This window comes from Lepidochelys olivacea (genome assembly GCF_965140295.1).
Source record: "Lepidochelys olivacea isolate rLepOli2 genome assembly, chromosome: 10".
Lineage (NCBI taxonomy): Eukaryota > Metazoa > Chordata > Testudines > Cheloniidae > Lepidochelys > Lepidochelys olivacea.
This window is the reverse complement of record NC_140420.1, coordinates 17,699,746-17,721,023: the sequence shown is the minus strand read 5'-3', so window position 1 is coordinate 17,721,023 and position 21,278 is coordinate 17,699,746. Positions and strand designations below refer to the sequence as shown.

The window sequence follows — 21,278 nt, the reverse complement described above, 5'->3', positions numbered from 1 at the left end:
TCTAGGAAAGCTAGGAGTAATGTTGACCAAACAATGAGGATACAATGATGCTTTCAATGTTTGATATGTATTAAATGCTAAATAATAAAGGAATGATTTGCTTTAAAGTGGCAAGAATAATGGGCAGTAAGAACTTGTTACATAGCCTAGATAAGCCTTGGTAAAAAAACCCTTAGCCCAAAGCTACCTTATCCCAACTCCAAAACACAAAAACCCTGAACCTCTAGGAGTGGAGACTCTACTAGCTATGCATTAAAAGACACAAATACATTAAGATGTACAAACAATTGCAGTCAATGGGGCTACTCCCATGAGCAGGGGTTACAGCACCAGTTCCAACTTTAGGAAGAGAGGGTCCAATCCCACAAATTACAAAGCTCCTCCTGAAAGGTGATCAGTACCTTCCCCTCCCCTTGAGTTTTTGCTTGGCACCTTACAGGATCAGCCATCAGAACACAAACTAAGTTCTGTGTAATACAGTAGGTTTCCTTTAATCCATCATACTATGGGACTCCTTTTGGCAACCCCAAGCCACATTCTCTCCTCAGCTAAGAGTCTTTGCTGAAGCTTGGCCCTCCATAATTTGACTTAGTGCCCTCAAGAGTACATATGTAAAAAAATTTGAGGGTTTGAGAACACGTGGTTCTTTGCTTTTACTCTGGAGTAAGACTGCATCAACAGGGCATCTTGAACTGCAGTGTCTGATTCTACATTGCTGAGATGATCTGACTCTGCCTTCACTCTTGTCCTACAGATGCTTCACAAAGTTGCATGAAGCATGTACAGTCATTTCCTTTCACCACAACCAAATTTGATACTCCTCCCCCACCCCCCTTAAGTGGATCATGTCTCATTGTTGACTAATGGTAATTTAGTTGCCAGAGACTGGCGATGACCCTAGATGACATTCACAGCAGAGATGGATAATGAAGCAACCAAGACACTTCACGACACTTGAAGAGAAAAAAAAATAAAGTAGGAAGAAACCCTGCATACTTTCACACTGTTGTGGCAATCTCTTATGGCAGCATGGATTAAGTTGGTATGGGAGAGTTGGGGCAGGAGAGGGGGTTGTTTTTTTTGCAAACAGCTGGAAACCAACCAAAATCAGGCTTGCCTCGCACACTAGTTACAGGCAGGTTATATCTCACATTTAAGAATGCGCAGTGTCCTCTCTTCCATTTCAAAGTGTGCCTATTTCTATTTTTAATTAAATTTATCTTGAATTTTGAAGAGTTTTGTTTTTGTGATTAGCTCATCAGTTCAACAGTATTCACATTTACATAAAATCCTCTCAAGGATTCCAAAGCTCCTGGATGTCTGGCTGCTTTGTTGTGGTATTATTGATTCCTCCCTTAGAAAGACACACTGCCAGGGAATAACATTTGTAACAAAGATTCTTATCTCTAGAACCTATAGCCTTTCACCAGAGGTGTCTTCCAGTGTAACTTGGCGGAGCAGTTGGTATCTGGAAATAAGGATAATAAACCCATAACTAAGAGCTCCAGACTATTCAGAAATCAGTGTTAACATATGCTACGTTACATGTCTAGTAGTAAAAGCATTATCAGTTCTACAACAAAATGGTACAGCAAAGCATATCTTCAGTGTGTACAATACACATACCTCACCACAAGAAAAAGGGATGAATATGTATATATTAGTCTTTTGCTTTACTGTCTAAGGTAATAATCTTTTACTGACTGTGCAATTTATTCTCCAGGAACAAGTTTTGTGCCTATCCCCAGAAAAATCTCTCTAACCCTTCATCCTTAAACTGCCTCTTCCCTAAGCTGCTTATTCTGGTATAAGGGAATATAGGGATGGTTTAATGCAGGCACCCAAAAGTATAGTGCTCATTATGGGCCTTGTAAGTTATTCTGAGAACAAGGAATGAGCTTATTTACATCACTTTTGCATGATGTATCACTCACTGTACTATGCAGGAAAGGAAAATCCTGAGATCTAATAACTCTTGTTCCCTATAATAAATCCAAACTCTACTTACTTAACAAAAGATCTTCAGTCAGACCAGCTTCCTTGTGGGTTTTTTTTAAATGTGCAGGTTGAGTTATGGAATCAGCTCATGATTTAAAATGAGTGTAAACCAGCCCATGAGTAAATTTTTAAGAAGCATGTAGGTATGCATGAAAATGTGGGAGCGAAAATTCTCCTTTTCTTAACAATAGGAGAGAACTATATGCAATTCCTCAAGTGCAAATTATACACACAATGGGAATTAAATTTAAAGAGGCTGTTTGGCATCAGATCTCTCAGCCATTCTTGCAATGACCTTGAATAACAGTATATCTATCAAATAATAGCATGCCAACCCATTGTTTGAGGCAAATTAATTCACATTAGCATAAAGATATTTTACATGCCCCTCTTATGTATTTCTTTCCAAGGGTAGTACACCTCAATTGGTGTTCACCATATAGCGAAAACTATAGATTTTACAAGGGAAGTGAAAATGTGATAGCAGCTATTTGCTGCAAAGAATATACTGGACTGTAACCAAAAGTGTAACTTGCAGAAATCAGACAGTTATTAACTGTCACTGTGTTACATTCATCCAAAAGGAGCCACTGGATATGGACAGTCAGCAGAAAACTTGGTTCATTCAATCTAAACTGAATGGCCAAGTAAAGAAGTCCAAATGTTTTTAATTGAATAATCTCAAGAGGGGAATGGAAGCATTACATGCATACTTGCTACTAGAGATTTCATTTCATTTATAGCGTGTTTTCTTTCATATGAACAAGCAGTCTAAACTCAGAAGTTCATTCAATAAGTAGCGGTTGCACATTCCCCACTGTATAACCAAGACTCTGTACATTATCACATTTTTATACTTACAGTCCCACCATTTAGCACAACTGCCATCTCAGTTGGCTGATAAACATTGCTTCTAAAGGGAGCACTAGGTCGGCTTCCCAAGCTGCCATTGCGAAATCCTGCCGTTCTTAAAGCTGTGTTTAGAACAAGAGACAGTTTTATTCTCATGCAAACAAATCAAACCCTTGTTTTCATGTGTCAGAATAATACATATTTTTAAAAATTACAAGAGTGATCTAGGGTGAAATCTGGATTCCACTGAAGTCAGAGGTAATTTTGCCATTGACTTAAAGCCATGATTTCATCCCTCATTTTTACTCTGCCTCTGTAGTTATAGTTATACATTTTGGGTTGCATCTTCGAGTTTACTTTTAAATGAAAGGTTTCAGAGTAACAGCCGTGTTAGTCTGTATTCGCAAAAAGAAAAGGAGTACTTGTGGCACTTGTGGTTAGTCTCTAAGGTACTCCTCTCTTTTTTTTTAAAAAAAATGAAAAACTGCTTGGCACAAGAAAAGAAGAAAGAATTTAGCTCCCAGTTATAACTGCGGATGTGTTTTTCATTACTGTTTCCCATCAAGTATCCACACACTAAGTGGTAAAGTAAAATAACATTTCTACATCTCCTCATATTCAGAAAAAAAGACATGCAAACTATTGTTTGAGCCAGTAAACACAACCCCCTGAGCATTATTTCAGAGGGCCTAGTGCATAACGATTTTCCAAATATCTCCTATAGTTACTTTGAGAAATATTGCACAAATATTGCTTTTGAATAGGTTGATCATGAAGATTTCTTGAAGCAAAAGAAAATGCTGTTTAGATCAGAAATATCTGGTAATCTCTCCATTATGATAGTCATGAATTTTAATGCATCATTTTTCTTCTTCTAATATTTACATGTTAAATGAGAGATGAAGTTAAGAGGTGTGGTTATTTACCTCTGAGACAGTCAGGCAGCAGAGATTTGCATACATTATCAGATAAGTTCAAAGGTGAACAATAGGCTTCACTGAACTCAGCTGCAGTCAGATAATATGCCTTCATTTGTATATTTAAACTGTGTCATTACAGTTGTTCCACACCTCAGTATTATTATTGATAGGTATGAGGTTGTAGATCAAAACATGCCAGTTTCAGCCACTCATGAACTAGAATTTCCCTCTTCCATTTAACTCAAGTTACAATGCTACAGTCAATGGGTAAGATCCTGGCCTCAGTGAAGTCAACGGGATTTTTGCCATTGACTTCGCTGGAGCTAGAATTTCACACCATATGTACAGCAAGACTTAAAACTGATCATAATTCATAGGGCTGAATACTGCCGTCAGTCTACTGCTACTCAAATCAATAGGAGTTGTGCACAGAGATGAAGATCAATATTGATCTTTTACCATACAATAGTTTATTACACATAATTTTTAGGCCCTGGCCCTGCAAACACACATATGTGAAATTTAGTTTTTAATGATACTTAGTACCTCCTCTGGAAAGCACTTTAAAAGGGATGGATGAAAAGCAATATTTAAATACTACATATTATTATGTTATTCACAGGTCAATATTTAAGACATCCCTTTAAACATGTCCATCTCACAATCAGTAATATATATATTTTTTAATATATAAATTGGCCTTCTCTCAATGTTTTAGCATAAATGTTTACACTGGCATTTACTATGCGCTAAGAAATAGTTTCAGATTATTACAGTGTACCATTTGAAATTAAGGTATTACGTATCTATTTTACTGCCTATATAATTCACATATCTATTTGCAAATAAATCTTAACAGGAAAATGTCAAATTAAATTTCATGTTGCTGTCTGAGTTTTTTTTAAAAACCTATTACTGCAAGTAATTCCTAAATTGTGCATTTGTCTAATCATTCGGTCTGTATGTCTTTAACACAACAGAGGAGAAACTTTAAAAACAATAGGCAAGTTGTAGATTAAAAATCTAAAATTGTCTGGGAAACTTGGGTAAGAACCAAATCCCGTGTTCCTTATAGGAGTAGCTCAGTTCCCACACATTTCACTTGCTGGAAGTGCTGGGAGTTAATCACCATTGTCTGTTTTGTGTAAATTCTAAGTATTTTACCAACATTCTCACAATACACATGTATGCAAGATACTCTTCCAAGGTGACCCTTAGGCCAGGTATACATTAAAAAGATAGGTTGACCAGCTGTCACCCCTCCCCTCACTGTAGTGAGTGTCTACACTGAAGCAATGCAGCTACTATGTTTCTAATTAAGACATAGCTTTACCTCCACAGGACACAAACAAACATTTGTTTTTCATCATAACAACTAATACCAGGGATATCAGATAGGAAAATCTAGTTCCCTCCCTAACAAGATTGTACTGCAAATATAATGCCAAATTTTAAAATGTCACTATGCAGCTTAGGCTATAGTAAATAATACAATTTAATGATTCTAGGGAAAAAATTATGCATATAACTATTTTATTAAGGAAACACCCAGTCCAGAGCAGATTGCAACAGTAGGGATCAGCTTGGCTGAGCTATGTTAGAATCTCTAAACAGAGATAAATGGCCCATTTTAAAAGTATATATATTTGGAAGATTTAACAAGTTTACAAATCCTCACCATGTAAATATCAAAAAGAAAAGGAGTACTAGTGGCACCTTAGAGACTAACAAATTTATTTGAGCATAAGCTTTCGTGAGCTACAGCTCACTTCATCGGATGCATTCAGTGGAAAATACAGTGAGGAGATTTATATACACTCAGAACATGAAAAATGGGTGTTATCATACACACTGTAAGGCGAGTGATCACTTAAGATGAGCTATTATCAGAGACAAAACAATCATTACAACAGTGGGCTTTTGTTTAGAGAAACATAATACAGTACAGTAATATCATCACCTCTCTATTTAAACAGCCCAATTCTGTGTTCTCTTATGTCTGAATTAGTCTCTAACAACTCCAGTGAACGGTTTCAGAGTAACAGCCGTGTTAGTCTGTATTCGCAAAAAGAAAAGGAGTACTTGTGGCACCTTAGAGACTAACCAATTTATTTGAGCATGAGCTTTCGTGAGCTACAGCTCACTTCATATCCGATGAAGTGAGCTGTAGCTCATGCTCAAATAAATTGGTTAGTCTCTAAGGTGCCACAAGTCCTCCTTTTCTTTTTGCGAACTCCAGTGAAGTAATTCTAGTTACCCCAGTATGAAATGGGCTGAGTCGGAGGGAAAAAATCAGGTCCAAAATGCTTAGTGGCTTTAACAATAAGGAAACCAAAGAACAGCGATGACACCATCTGCTACTGGTTCCTTAAAAATATACAACCTACTTCTTACCCAGCTAGAATTAAAACTGCGCTAAGGGTCTCCATCAGGCAGCTCTCTGCCATAAGCAGCCACATAAGTATCCCTGTGTCCTTTCCTCTAGAATATTGTTCAGGTTTTAGCTATTGATTGTCTCTGCTAGGCAATCAATTTTTGCTGTCCCCCTGAATAGTCATTTAAGGCCAATTTCACTGTGATTTCAATTGGATCTATTATTCTTCATTTCCTGTCAACTAAAATGTTGCATACAGGTGTTGTACACCATTACACAGTTGCCATATTTCACCCGAGTTGCACTTCTGTGACAAACAAAGCTACTCCTCCTTACATGGCCTGTACAGTTTGTAAAGCATCCATTCAGTTGCTTTTCATTCTTGGTCTACACATTTTCAATCCAGAATGTAAACACTGCAGGACAGAGCCTTTGTCTTTATACTTGTTTGTAAAGCACCAGGCACATTATGTATATAGTATCAGAAAAGAACTTTAGGACCCATTTCTGTGAAAGAAGGCATGTATTTAATGTATGATCAGTTATTTTGTGGCCCAAGAATGCTGAGCACTTCATGCACCAGCCTTTGCTAACCAAGTGGTTTTGACACAAGCAAACAAAGTTTTTTGTCCTTACCCGTAACTATTTTACATTTGGGGACAATGTATACCTTCAAATCAGCAGCACTGCTATGGGTACCCCCATGGCCCCACAGTATGCCAACATTTTTATGGCTGATTTAGAACAACGCTTCCTCAGCTCTCGTCCCCTAAAGCCCCTACTCTACTTGCGCTATACTGATGACATCTTCATCATCTGGACCCATGGAAAAGAAGCCCTTGAGGAATTCCACCATGATTTCAACAATTTCCATCCCACCATCAACCTCAGCCTGGTCCAGTCCACACAAGAGATCCACTTCCTGGACACTACAGTGCTAATAAACAATGGTCACATAAACACCACCTATACCGGAAACCTACTGACCGCTATTCCTACCTACATGCCTCCAGCTTTCACCCTGACCACACCACTTGATCCATCGTCTACAGCCAAGCTCTGCGATACAACCGCATTTGCTCCAACTCCTCAGACAGAGACAAACACCTACAAGATCTCTATCAAGCATTCTTACAGCTACAGTACCCACCTGCAGAAGTGAAGAAACAGATTGATAGAGCCAGAAGAGTTCCCAGAAGTCACCTACTACAGGACAGGCCTAACAAAGAAAATAACAGAACGCCACTAGCTGTCACCTTCAGCCCCCAACTAAAACCTCTCCAGCGCATCATCAACCTATCCTGAAGGACAACCCATCACTCTCACTGATCTTGGGAGACAGGCCAGTCCTTGCCTACAGACAGCCCCCCAACCTGAAGCAAATAGTCACCAGCAACCACATACCACACAACAGAACCACTAACCCAGGAGCCTATCTTTGCAACAAAGCCCGTTGCCAACTGGTCCCCTGAATAGATATGTGGGCAACCATCACAGGGCCTAATAACATCAGCCACACTATCAGAGGCTTGTTCACCTGCACATCCACCAATGGGATGTATGCCATCATGTGCCAGCAATGCCCCTCTGCCATGTACATTGGTCAAACTGGACAGTCTCTACGTAAAAGAATAAAAGGACACAAATCAGATGTCAAAAATTATAACATTCATAAACCAGTCAGAGAACACTTCAATCTCTCTGGTCACGCCATTACAGACATGAAAGTTGCAATATTACAACAAAAAAACTTCAAAACCAGACTCCAGCGAGAGACTGTTGAATTGGAATTCATTTGCAAATTGGATACAATTAACTTAGGCTTGAATAGAGACTGGGAGTGGCTAAGTCATTACGCAAGGTAACCTATTTCCTCTTGTTTTTTCCTACCTACAGCCCCCCACCCCACCCCCATTCCTCAGACATTCTTGTTAAGCCCTGGATTTGTGCTGGAAATGGCCCACCTTGATTATCATACATATTGTAAGGAGAGTGATCACTTTAGATAAGCTATTACCAACAGGAGAGTGACAGGTTTCAGAGTAACAGCCGTGTTAGTCTGTCTTCGCAAAAAGAAAAGGAGTACTTGTGGCACCTTAGAGACTAACCAATTTATTTGAGCATGAGCTTTCGTGAGCTACAGCTCACTTCATCGGATGCATACCGTGAAAACTGCAGAAGACATTATATACACACAGAGACCATGAAACAATACCTCCTCCCACCCCACTGTCCTGCTGGTAATAGCTTATCTAAAGTGATCATCAAGTTGGTCAAGATCATCACCAGTGAGTTTGTGTGTGTGGTTTTTGGAGGGGGGTGAGGGAGTGAGAGAACCTGGATTTGTGCAGGAAATGGCCCACCTTGATTATCATACACATTGTGAAGAGAGTGGTCACTTTGGATGGGCTATTACCAGCAGGAGAGTGAGTTTGTGTGGGGGGGGGCGGAGGGTGAGAAAACCTGGATTTGTGCTGGAAATGGCCCAACTTGATGATCACTTTAGATAAGCTATTACCAGCAGGACAGTGGGGTGGGAGGAGGTATTGTTTCATGGTCTCTGTATGTATATAATGTCTTCTGCAGTTTCCACGGTATGCATCCGATGAAGTGAGCTGTAGCTCACGAAAGCTCATGCTCCAATAAATTGGTTAGTCTCTAAGGTGCCACAAGTACTCCTTAACAGGAGAGTGGGTTTGTGTGTGTAGGAAAAAAAAAAGGGGAGGGAGGGAAGAAAACCTGGATTTGTGCTGGAAATGGCCCACCTTGATTATCATACACATTGTAAAGAGAGTGATCACTTTAGATAAGCTATTACCAACAGGAGAGTGGGGTGGGGGGAGAGAAAACCTTTTGTAGTGGTAAACACCCATTTTTTCCATGGTTTGTATGTATAAGAACATCTTCTGTATTTTCCACAGTATGCATCCGATGAAGTGAGCTGTAGCTCACGAAAGCTTATGCTCAAATAAATTGGTTAGTTTCTAAGGTGCCACAAGTACTCCTTTTCTGATCTCAATAGTTATTACCTATTTACGCTTGTATAAATGAGAAAAAATTCAGGCAGAGTGAGCAAGAAGCATGAATAAATTCAATTTCCTCTGGTGAACTTCAGGTCCTATTATTAGGGAAATATTTTACTTGTAGCTTAATCTTTACAATTAGAGCGAATTACAAATTTTCTACTGAAACTTTTTTCAGCAGAAAGTGGCCTTTTTCTTTCCAAATGAAAACTGAATATTTGCCATTCATTTGACTCTTCCTTGAAAACTAAAATAATTTGTTTGAAACAAAGCCCACAGTTGAAATAAACATACATACACACACACACACACTTCTGGAATTTTTCAGTTTACAGTTTTTGAAACATCGCAAAAATATTTAAATTTCATGGGAAATTTTGAAAAGAACAAGAACTCTGTGGGTGGAAAAACTGGCATTTTGAACAACCTCTAAAACAAATATCTTTGAGCAAATGTATACATTTTCTTTTCTTTCTTATTAGACAGACAGACCAGTATGGGTCCTTTATACAGGAAAATCTTACCTGCATTATGTTCATCCATTGAAAAGGCTTTGTTTTCCATGTAGCTCCGAGGAAGTTGTATATCTTCCTCAAAAGCAGTTTCACGCATTCTTGGTTGCGAAGTATCAAAATAATTGGGTGTGTTTTCTTGCTGTGATGGAAGAATGGTGCAATGAACTTCTGGGATAGCGTAAAAAATAACAAACACCCAACCACTGGACACCAGTGCAATGGCAAGAGTGGGGTCATTCCATTTGTCTTTTTTCCTCAGTTCAGTATTGCCAAACAGGTACATAGTTATCCAAGCTACCCAAATTAGAATCGAGAAAAAAATAGTTATAATTAGACATCCTCCATTTTTCTTCCACTTCTTAAACTTTCCACACAGGGTGAACAGAGAGACTCCCATGGTAACCATCATCAAGAACATAACATAAATCAAAGCCATAACAAAATCCACTGGCTCATAATTGCAGGCCAGCTTCTTATCTCTCACAACGGTTAGTATTAGCCACTCCGTTGCAATAATGACCTGGACCAGCATAAGACAGATTGCCATGCCAGCTAGATGCCAGCCAGATGGACTTTTACCATGTCGAACTAGTTTACGCAATCTCCAGGCTTGAGCTAGCAAACAGGAAAAGCACAACGCAAAGATAACTCCCCACAGAAACCTTCGAGTGGAACATACTGTTTCATCTTCCTGTATGATGAATGCAAAAGTCAGTCCAAACAGTCCTAGTGTCCCAAAGAGAAAGAGGAAATGCATTCCCAATGGGCTCTTCTTCTCTTTGTCCTTGATGAATGGCAACCGCACTAGCAAAATCAGCATCAACAGCAATGTCGTCAGCACTCCTGCTCCAGCAACTGCCTCCACTACTATTCCCCAAATGGCATCCAAGTCACACAGATAAATATACTGGGGGAGAAGATCCAGTCCACACCCTCTGGACGTACTTGAGTTTTCAGAAGAGCCATAACTGACGACGAAGAGGAGGAGGAAAACGATGGCTGGGTGGGTTTTCATTTTTCTGTCTGAGATAAGATAAAGTGACAAAATAATTGTTTATTTTAGCTGACTGTGCTTAAGCTTTTCCTTAGAAAACATCATTTACTACACAGTACCTTTCGAGATCTCATTTTAACTGGAAGCACAGCTTGTACACCATGGGAAGTAGTTTGTTTCAATTGTTCATGTCAAGGAACATGTTTACTCTTATTTGCACTGGATTTTCAGCCTCAACTGCTTCCCTAAGCCATAAAAACTATTGTTGTCCTGCTGGATTAAAAATAATTCCATTTTGTTTTTACATAATGTGAAGATATTTCCAAATGCAGGACTTGGATTCAGCTTCAAATACAATCTTTATTATTGCTGAAAGGAATTATTTATGAAGCAATGAATGATAAAGTACCTGTGTTTATTTAATAATCAAATGTATTAGAGAAGATGAGAATGAAATGTGTATAAATTACACTGCCTGTTATATAAACACAGGGCCTGATTTCAATATCAATATAAGTGATACCAGAATCAAGCCACTGATTTTACAGCTGTGTAAGACCATTACCTTCCATGGAATTTCCCCCATTTCAGAGGGGGTCTAAGGTAAATCAGATCCAGTCTTTTGCTCTATTGTTACTGTTTATACAAGGAACATAAAGTATGCATTTAAAACTAAATACTTTTTTTTCCCTCATGTTTCTACGTGTTGGGTTAAAATTTCATTCTGCTCAGTTTGCATCTCCTCACACAATATTCCTTCCCACACGGAGATCTTCTGCATTTACTGCAGGGAATACTTAACTACAAAAGTTATCTATGGCAGAAGTACATTGCTCACATGCAGCATTAATAATCAACTGAACAAAGAAGAATGAGTCATTCTCCTTAACAAATATAAAGCCACCCAACAAGAGAAACAACAAAAATGGAACATCATGGTCTCTGCATCCTCAAAGTAAACAACTTTAAATTCTCTATAAGACAACATATCCAGTCATATTACACACAAATGCACCAGCAGAACCAAAAGTTTCTAATTCCCTTTAGTTACATGCTGCCTACCTAAATTCTCCCTGCAGTTTTAGAGAAATAGTGGTCTTCATTTTCATGCCTTCTTAAAACAAAATAATTGTTTAAAAAAATTGTCATTTTTAAAACATGCATTCCATTCCAGTGATGGCCGTACTTCAATGGCTGGGTAAAAAGTGTCCAATATGGATCATATATGAAGCCTGATTCCCTAACAGGAATAGCCCTGTTGATTTCAGTGGCATTATTAATGTGATAAGGGCTATTCACATGACCAAGCATTTGAAGGATAAGCCCACAGTATTTTGAGATCCTTTGGTATAAAAGCACTATATAAATGTAAGCTATTACATTACTTGTGCACCAGCATATCACCATGTGGCATATTGAACATGTAACTCAAGGGAAAAAACAAACTACTGATAAAGACAGATTTCCTAAGAATCAGGCAAATAGCCCCAAACTGGCAAATTTGTACAGATACTTTGCAGATCAGAAATACAGCTAGTTGAAGACCTGAAAATAAGTTGACATGACTTGGAAAAGGACTAACGTAACTATAAAATGTTATCAAATTGAATATAATGATCAAAGTTATATATTTTTTTAATTCTACTACTGCAATAACTATCATCAGACTACAATAGCGTGTGATTACTAAACGTAAGAGCTGTGATTTCTTAGTTTATATGTTACTGTAATGATCAAAGCTGTAACCATGGACATATCAAGCAGTTTTAAAAACTAATGTTCATTCCACTACCCTGAGTCATTAACAATGTCCATTTTAGGTCCCTGCTAAGATCAAAGATTTTGAATAACAACATTTTCTGTTTGATGTACCAGGAGAGTAAATATACTAATACAGAAGCACAATGCTTTTTCTATTCATCTGTACTATAAAGAAGAAATACGTAATGTAAAAAATTAATATGAAAAAGTAATGTGGTTACAATTAAGTAATATGGTTTGGACAAACAAAACAAAGTGTACAACTATCTTGAAATGCTCACTGGAATAACAGGTTACCTCCATCATTCTGTGACGTGTTCCTAAGATGCTGTTATCACACAAATGGGCTTAACTTGAGTAATGATGTATTGAAACACCACAAGGGCTAATGATTATTTTTCAACTAAACTGTGGGTTTTTTTAATTGATTGGTAGAAAGAATTTGTTTTTTTATAATGTTTGAGTCCCCTACCCATTCACTTGATCTGTGAAGTCCCTATCAAGAGGAATTTAGTATCCAATAAACTAGGTTTACCTTTAAATTGAACAGTTGTTACACTGGATACATTCACTGGAGTATGAAAGTGGAATTAATCAAAAGGGGACCTATTCTGAATACAATCTTACAATCCCTTCCACATACGAGCAGTCTATACAATAAAGTCTCAGACTTCAATGGGACTATTCACCCGAGTAAGCACTACTCACAGGAGTAAGTTTGCTGGATCAGGCATCTGGTTGGGCTACTAAATATCCAAACGCACCAGGCAAAGAACGCTACTAAACTCATACTGCAGAGAATAAAATACAGAGGCAGGTAGGAAATCTTAACAGACACCGTGGGATATTTCATGCCTATAATCCATTAGTGCCGCCAGTGTTGGTTTTGAGAATTCAGATCAGTCTCAAACCATGCTTCTAGAGCCAAGCCATGCTGGAAGGTGAATAGCTGGCACTAACAAATTTAGGCCAGATACAATTCAATTTGAGAGATGTAGGATCAGCTCCTGAACAATTGTGATAGCTCACTGACTACTACTCTAGGTTGCTCAGTAGTCTTGAATCACAGTGTAGAATGTACATGTGTTTAATGGTAATGTCCTCAGTGGTACAGGAGTGAAGAAGAAACACATTTTGGGGTTCATTGCACTCGGTTGAAAAACAAAACTAAAAAACCCACTTAATTACATGTTTAAATTCAGCAGGCATAAGTAGCAAAGGCAGGGTTACCAATCAGGATTTAAAAACAGATCAATAGTAGATCAGAGGCTTCCATATCTACAGTTGCAGAGGCATTAATACAATCCAGGGTGTAACTGAAACACAGAAAACATACTACTGTAATTAACTTTGCCAGAAGCCAAAAGTCATAGTTACTTGGTTAACATGTTTTGAGACACACAATTCTTAAAGGGCCCGATTCTAAGAAGTGCTGAGCACCTCAACTCCCATTTACAACAACGTGAGCAAATCCACTTTTAAAGGAGTCTGTGCAATATTGGAAACCACAGGAACTAAATTCAAGCAATGGATCATGTGGATCATTGTTCAGATTTCACTCTAGGTTGAAGTTTGCTGGGTTTGGAAAGAATATGATAAACTGCCCTTTAAATTAAGATCACTTTAAATGTGCATTATTCCATTGCATCCAAATTAGAATACACATATACTAAATTGGTTTAAATTCTAGCTTTGTTGATTAGTTGCTCTCCAAAGACCTGAGGGTAATGAATTAAATACAAGTAGGTCCAATTCTGAGATATTTTCCAGTTCTGGCTACCTTATTCATGTCATGTAATCCTCATGTGATTGAGCTATTCTAGGACAGTCTGTTTCCATGGAGATTGTACTCCATGGGTAATCAGTCATATTGTCAGCCAATCATTTATTTCCTGTTCCTATTTGGATATTCTTATCTCCCATACAGGAAGGGGTAGGTTTCTTTGGAGAAGGAAGTCTCCAGCAAAATCAAACTCAGAAAAAGCCAGAGTCATCAAACTCTATTGAGAGTTTTTTTTAAGTAGTGACTTCTGGGAGAGTTGTGTACTATAATATGGAGATATTTATTTGTTCTCTTTAGAAAGCTCCACAATATCTACAACAGCAACTAGGGAAAAGTTTGGGATTGGTGCTGGGAGTTTTTTTCATGTCAAGTTTCAGTATTGTAGCATCACAGAAATGTAGGGCTAGAAGGGATCTGGAGAGGTCATCTAGTCCAGCCCCCTGAGCTGAGCTAGGACCAAGTATTCCTAACAGATGTTTGTCTAATTGTTTCTCAAAAGCCTCCAATGACGGATTCCACAACCTCCTTTGGAAGCCTATTCCAGGCTTTAGCTATCCTTCTAGTTAGAAAGCATTTCCTAATATCTATCCTAAATCTCCCTTGCTGCAGATTAAGTCTATTATTTCTTGTCCCGTCTTCAGTGGATATGGAGAAGTTGATCACCGTCCCTTTGTAATAGTCCTTAACATATTTGAAGACTTATCATATCCCCCATTCAGTCTTCTTTTCTCAAGACTAAACATGCCCAGTTTTTTGAAGTTTTCCTCATAGGTCAGGTTTTCTAAACATTATTTTTGTTGCTCTCCTCTGGAATCTTTGCAATTAGTCCACATCTTTCCTAAAGTGTGGCACCCAAAAATGGGCACAATACTCCAGCTGAGGCCTCACCAGTGCAAAGCAGAATGGGACAATTATCTCCTGTGTCTTACAGATAACACTTATTAATACACCCCAGAATATTAGCCTGTTTTGCAAATGCATCACATTATTGGCTCATGTTCAATTTGTGATCCACTATAACCTCCAGATCCATTTCAGCAGTACTACTGCCTAACCAGTTATTCCCCATTTTGTAGCTGTGCATTAGTGTATTGTATTATTGAGTCTTATCAGAGGTCCTGTCCACACTGGGCTTTGTAACAATGTCTAAAAGCAGTCCCAAACATGCTTATAAGCCAAAGGACTTGTAAACAGGTTAAATTGCATGATTGTGCTTACAGGGTAGACAGCACACTTGGCCCCTAACTTGGTTACAACTTGCAGTGTAGAATGGACCTTAACTGCATTTCATAATCAGTCTAAAACCTCAGCTAAAATTTTGTCCCTGACATTGTTACAGAGCTCTACCAGACACGAAAAATTCATGTTATAGTATAGGGACATGGCAGAGTCCTTACCTGTTTTCTTTTGTAGTTTAGATGGGTCCAAATGGGAAGTCTAAAACATGTTTTTGGCAAGAGGGTTGTTTTGGAAGGAGCAAAAACCGTGCCCACACTGGATAAACCAAACCAACCTGTGTTACAACCATGCGGTAGTGGGCAGACTCAAAGAGGCCTTGTCTACACTGGACTTTTTGGGGGAAATCTTCCACTCTTGCACTAACACCCGTGTAGACCTGCTCTGAGCAGGGTTATAGGAGCTCAGGGTTAAAATTCAATAAATAAATAAAAACAGGGCACTATCTACATTAGTGCTCCCACCATTGCTACCACTGAGAAAACTGCATCAGTAATTATGCAACATTGGGAGATTTCAAAACCACATCCACTATAGACACAGGTAGTGTCAGAGTATCCAACACAGTTGGAGTAGCCTAAGGAAAAACATCTTTCAATGGGGCAGTTATAGCACAGAAGCAAACCTATTGTAGAATTATTTTTAACTGACCCTTCCCCAAAATTAAATTTCATGCCATCAGTCTAACTCAGCGTAGAACCCTGGGCACCTGAAAAAGAAATACGTACACTATATTTTAGACTCTTCAGTAAATATATTTCCAATACCTCTCTGAGAGAGTAACTGTACCCCCACACAAACAAAATCAGAAGGGCCTGAATATCCAGAAACACAGGCTCAAATTTTGATCTCAGTTACACCAAAACTAACTCTATTGTTTTTAACTGAGAGTAGAGTCTGGTCCCAGTATATGATTCACAGGAGGAATGGTGGACACCAAGCCATTCCAGCAATTACAAAGCATAATTCTAAACAGCTAAAAGGAGACTGAAGGGCTAAAAGCTATCTTCGAAAAGTTGTTACATTTAAGAATCTTAAATAATGCTTTGGTCAGGCTGAACTTCCACAACTACAGATGTTGAGCTGATCCTTAGCTGACTTCAGCTGAGCATCTGGCCAATCTAGCTCACATAAAGATACCACAGTGCTCTACACTTAAAAAACAAACAAAAAAACACCCCTTGCACCAACACTTCCCAACCTAAATAAAGTTCTTCAGCTACATTAAATAGCTATATAATGTACCATTATTAAACTGTTTAAACTTCTAAAAATCAATGCATTTTACATGTGAGAATACCCTTGTAAAAACATCCAACTTGTCTAAATTTGAACAGGAAGAAGAGTCCTATATAAAAGCATGGGGTACAGCTACCAATCCTGTTCTGTCTTACATGGCCTGATGAGGTGTCCACCTCACACAGGAGTGGATGGAGTTAATGGAGGCCAGATGGGCCAATAAACCTAGTAGAATGGAGGTAGAGAAGAAAGCCCTAACTAAAGGAACAGGCAGGGCCTGTATACAGCTAGGTAGCAGCCTGCAGAGAAGGGTGGCTGTTGCTGGGAAAGGCTGCTGCTGAAATAGGGCAGTTAACGCCTTGGGAAGAGGGAGGAGTGTTAAGGGGCTGGGGACAGGAGTGTGCAGGGAAGTAGACTGCAGTGACTCCTCTGAGTGGAGGGACTCTGAGGCTGGCAAACCCAGAGAGGATAGGAACCAGTGATGTAGGAAGAAGCCCAAGGAAACAGCAGCCAGGGATAGGATTGCATAGGGACAGCACCTGCTTGTTATAGGATCCCTGGGCTGGAATCCAGTACAGAGAGTGGGCCTTGGTTTCCCTACCAACCACTGGGAAGTGACACAGGATGTTGGAGATGCCAGCCATACAGCTGGTCTGGAAAGATTGTGATTTCCCTGGAAGGGGAGGACTTTAGTGACCTGGCTGAAGGGCCAAGCCATGAAGGGGAGACTGCAGATCTGGGAGTGAGCAGGGCTGCAGACTGAGAGGTTATCACCAGAGGGAAACCATGAGCTGGCAGAGCTAATCCCCAGAATGGCCAGTAGGCGGTCCTGCAAGCGGTGAGTGACACATTGATTGATTTCCTCACTATTAGTTTTAGTCACTGATACTGCCACAAAGAAAAGGCTGCCACCACCATGAAGCATTGTGTAGAGATGCTTATGAGTTAGAAATTAATCATAACATAAGATTTGTACCAAGTCCTTTTATCAGATCTCCGGCATAAGCTTCAGGACTTATAACAGTGCAGCAACAGCTAAGCTGAGATCAGACGCTGAAGAGATGTATTTCCAGAATAATAATTAATAATAAGATTTTGCAATGTGTGCAAAAATGAGGCTGTGATTTAGTCTTACTCTGCATAATAACACAATGCTTTTTAGAGCTCAGCACCTCAGCTGCTATAGAATTTGTGACTCCATTCAAGAAGGAATATGTAGAATAACTATTGCTGTATCTGAAAAATACCTTGCAGTGCTGAATATAACTGAAATTCTTTCTAATACTCTAGATATTCTGAATTCCTTTCAGTTGTGTTCTTCACATCATCCATCCATGTCTAGATACATGCAATTACAAGGTCTAAGGAGCACTGGGTTTTGCACTGAAGTGATTATGCACTTGATCACTTCTCTTACTGGCTTTTACTTCTAGGAATGTCCCTATTAATGTAAAAACTTCAATCATGGACTCTGTCTCTCTCCACTCTGTTACAGAAAGATTAATTGCAATTTCACTGATGTTGACAAATTCTCCCCACTACATGCAAATACAGTACATCACAGCCAACTTACATGTAAAACACCATACATACAGGAATAGAGACTGCAGAAATGATTTACCAGTCTAAGTGCTTTGACATAAGAAATCCTGTTATCTTTGGGATAAACATTAGATCAGGTGTAAACAAAGGGTTCAAAGTAGTACTAAGTCCCTGTCCCTATTTGCTGTTTAAGGGCATGACATTTATAAGAATCTTCTGTTAACTAGACAACAAATCACCCAACCCCTGCCCTAGACCAGTGGTTCTCAACCAGGGGTATGTGTACCTTTGGAGGTACGCAGAGGTCTTCAAGGGGGTACATCAACTCATCTAGATATTTGCCTAGTGTTACAACAGGCTACCTAAAAAGCACTAGCAAAGTCAGGACAAACTATAAATGTCATTCAGACAATGACTTGTTTATACTGCTCTATACACTGAAATGTAAGTACAGTATTTATATTCCAACTGATTTTATAATTTCTATGGTAAAAATAAGAAAGCAAGCAATTTTTCAGTAATTTGCTGTGACCCTTTTGTGTTTTGATGTCTGATTTTTGAAGTGAGGTGAAATTGGGGGGTGTTACACAAGACAAGTCAGACTCCTGAAGGAAGTACAGTGGTCTGAAAAGGTTGAGAACCGCGGGCTTGAACTGTAACATGCACAAGGTACCAACTCACATACAATTAGCTGTACCAGTTGAGCAGGGCTCCCACAGTCCAAACAAATACTGTTCAGCCCCAACAAAGGCAATGATGGGGATGACCCAACAAAGGGCTTTTCTCTATTCAACCCAGATCCCTTACAATTATCCTCTAGCTCCCACCAGGAGCAAGCCGCAGAACAGCAGGAAGATTTTCTGGCTCTGGTGCAGCATCCAAAGTGCTCAGGTCACAAGGGGAATGGAGCCCTAAAGAGGAGCCAAGCAGCCCTGTCCTCCTAGTCTTATATGCAGCTGCCTCCTCCCTAGTTTCCCCTTAACCCTGTCTGCAGCCACCTGCTCTTTCTGTCCTAGCTCCAACCTCTTTTCCTTTGTCCCCCAGCCCCAAGTGTGCCAGACTCTTGCACTATTTCCCCCTAGTTCAGGCTCCAGCCTCCTTCCCCAGAGCTGCACACAGCCCCCCTCCCTGTCCTATATCCAACCTAATCCCCCTCACAGTCCTATCGCCAGCCTGCTGTCAGCCAGCAGGCTAATTCCGCTGGAGCTGCAGAGGCGCAGAAGAGGAAAGCCGGGGCTGCAGTTCTGTCACGTTTGTCTTCTACAATCTCTAGCGTTTGGGGTTACCCGGGCTGCGGGTGGAGAGAGCCCCTCGCTTGTGAAATATCTTCACGTATAAACGCTAAATCAGCACACAGTGAGCAATGTCTTCCTGAGGTTCAGGCACCTCCAAACACGGGGAGCCTGAGCGTACCCCTCCAAAGGCTCCACCGTACCAAGCACCAGCGAGCCTGGGACCCCCTGGCCCTTCAGCACCCATGCCTCTAGCCATGCTAGAACTAGGGGTAGCAGGGTGGTTTCCATCATAGGTTTGCAGTTTGGGTCAATGGCTCTTCGCACACCCACTATACGCCTTGTTCCAGCCCTTCTGGGTAGAGCGCGAGACAGATTCCCTCCTCCCTCCCTGCCCCCCCCCCCGAAATACTGTCTGGCTCCCCTAACCCACCCACTAATCCAGCTGTTCTCCCCCTGACTCAGGTGCATTTGGCCCCCTCGCTTGCAGCAGGGCGCTGGATCGTGGTTCCCCTCCCCCCATTACCGAGGCTCAGCTCCCGCAACCCACCAGCAAGGCTCTTGCCCTCCATTGCTCAAGCTCCGAGAAGCTCCCTTGTGTGTCCCCTGCTATTTGCACGGAGCGGCGGCCGCCCCTACCCACGCCGGGAGGCGGAATCCCGGGGACGAGAAGCCCCGATTGAGCCCCCCCGCCTCCCCCAGTTCCTGGGGGGAGCGGGAGCACCCGGAGGCTGGGCAGCCGGCGCAGGAGATTTGCCTTCCACCAACCTGTTTTCCCCCCACGCTGGTAACTTGTGTCCCGCGCCAAAGGCGGCGGGGCTATAAAGCACAGCCCAGAAAGCAGCCTGGGTGTTATGTATCAGCAGCTCCCGGCGAAATGAGCTGCAAGCGGCGTGTGTGGGGGGGTGTCCTTTGCAAATAGGATTAGAAATATTCTAACCGCCCCCCCCCAAAAAAAAACTCACCACCAAACAAAGCAGGAGCCCAGCAGGGAGGGCGCAGAAGGGTTGATCGGAGCTGAGCTGGCCCGGCCAGGGCGGGATGGGATTGGGAATGCGCCACCCTGCAGGGGCTGCTCTGTCCCTCTGGCTGCCCCACACGCCTCACTGCTCAGCCCCCGTCTGTCCCTTCCTACCCCGAGCCCGTGCTCCTGCCCTTCGGCCCCCTGCTCGCTCGAAGCGTTGCCCGGTTCCCCCGCCCCGGGGCCCGCCCGGTTCCCCCGCCCCGGGGCTCGCCCTCCCGCCCCGCGCTAGCTTCCCTCGTCCCGCGCTCCCGGTTGCAGGGCTCGCCCCCCATCCCAGGGCTCGCCCCCCTCCCCCGGTTCCCTCTCTCCCCGCCCCAGCTCACCTCCGGTCCCAGGCCCCCCACCCCCGCGCAAGGCTCGCCCTCCTTGCCCCCGCCGGGCCGTGGCGGGGGGCTGCCCGCACTCACTCGCGCGCCGGCGCCGGCGGTCGGTGGCACGGGGCGGCGGGGGACGGTCTCCTTCACAGCCCGCAGGCAAGCCCCATTGCTGCCCAGCGGCCCCGGGACGGGGTGCGGAGCCCAGCGCCGGGACCCGCCGTGCAGAGGGCGCAGCAGCGCCCGCCCCGGCAGTGCGCACAGTGCGAGGCTCGGCGCGCTCTGGGCTGCGCTGACAGCTCCGCTGCGGTACCGCCGGGGCTGACAGCTCCCCTCCCACCTCGGCTGCCCCGCCCCGGCCGAGCCCCCTCCCAGCGCGGCCCTGCTCGCAGCCCGCCCGAGCCCCGCCGCGACTGCCTCGGGGAAGCCGTCGCCTTCCCGCTCGGCACATGGGCAGGAGGGACGGGACAC

At 41.8% G+C, this 21,278-nt stretch overlaps 1 protein-coding gene across 1 annotated transcript; it reads right to left on the bottom strand.

Annotated features, from left to right (window-relative positions):
• Positions 1 to 1,339: 1,339 nt before the first annotated feature.
• On the bottom strand, positions 1,340 to 21,077 carry GPRC5B (G protein-coupled receptor class C group 5 member B). The gene is made up of 4 exons (XM_084641813.1): positions 20,901 to 21,077; positions 9,692 to 10,705; positions 2,860 to 2,972; positions 1,340 to 1,468 (listed from the first exon to the last, which is right to left on the bottom strand). Exons 2-4 carry the CDS (start codon positions 10,695 to 10,697, stop codon positions 1,424 to 1,426), a joined length of 1,164 nt encoding a protein of 387 aa, XP_084497939.1. The 5' UTR covers positions 10,698 to 10,705; positions 20,901 to 21,077; the 3' UTR covers positions 1,340 to 1,423.
• Positions 21,078 to 21,278: the final 201 nt, after the last annotated feature.

What these genes read in the sequence shown, in the direction of transcription:
- GPRC5B (XM_084641813.1), bottom strand. Translation starts at nt 10,697, where the DNA reads ATGAAAACCCACCCAGCCATCGTTTTCCTCCTCCTCTTCGTCGTCAGT. An exon ending in AATGGATGAACATAATGCAG is followed by an intron (nt 2,973 to 9,691) that starts GTAAGATTTTCC and finishes TTCTAAACACAG; the next exon opens with CTTTAAGAACGGCAGGATTT. An exon ending in TTGTGCTAAATGGTGGGACT is followed by an intron (nt 1,469 to 2,859) that starts GTAAGTATAAAA and finishes CCTTATTTCCAG; the next exon opens with ATACCAACTGCTCCGCCAAG.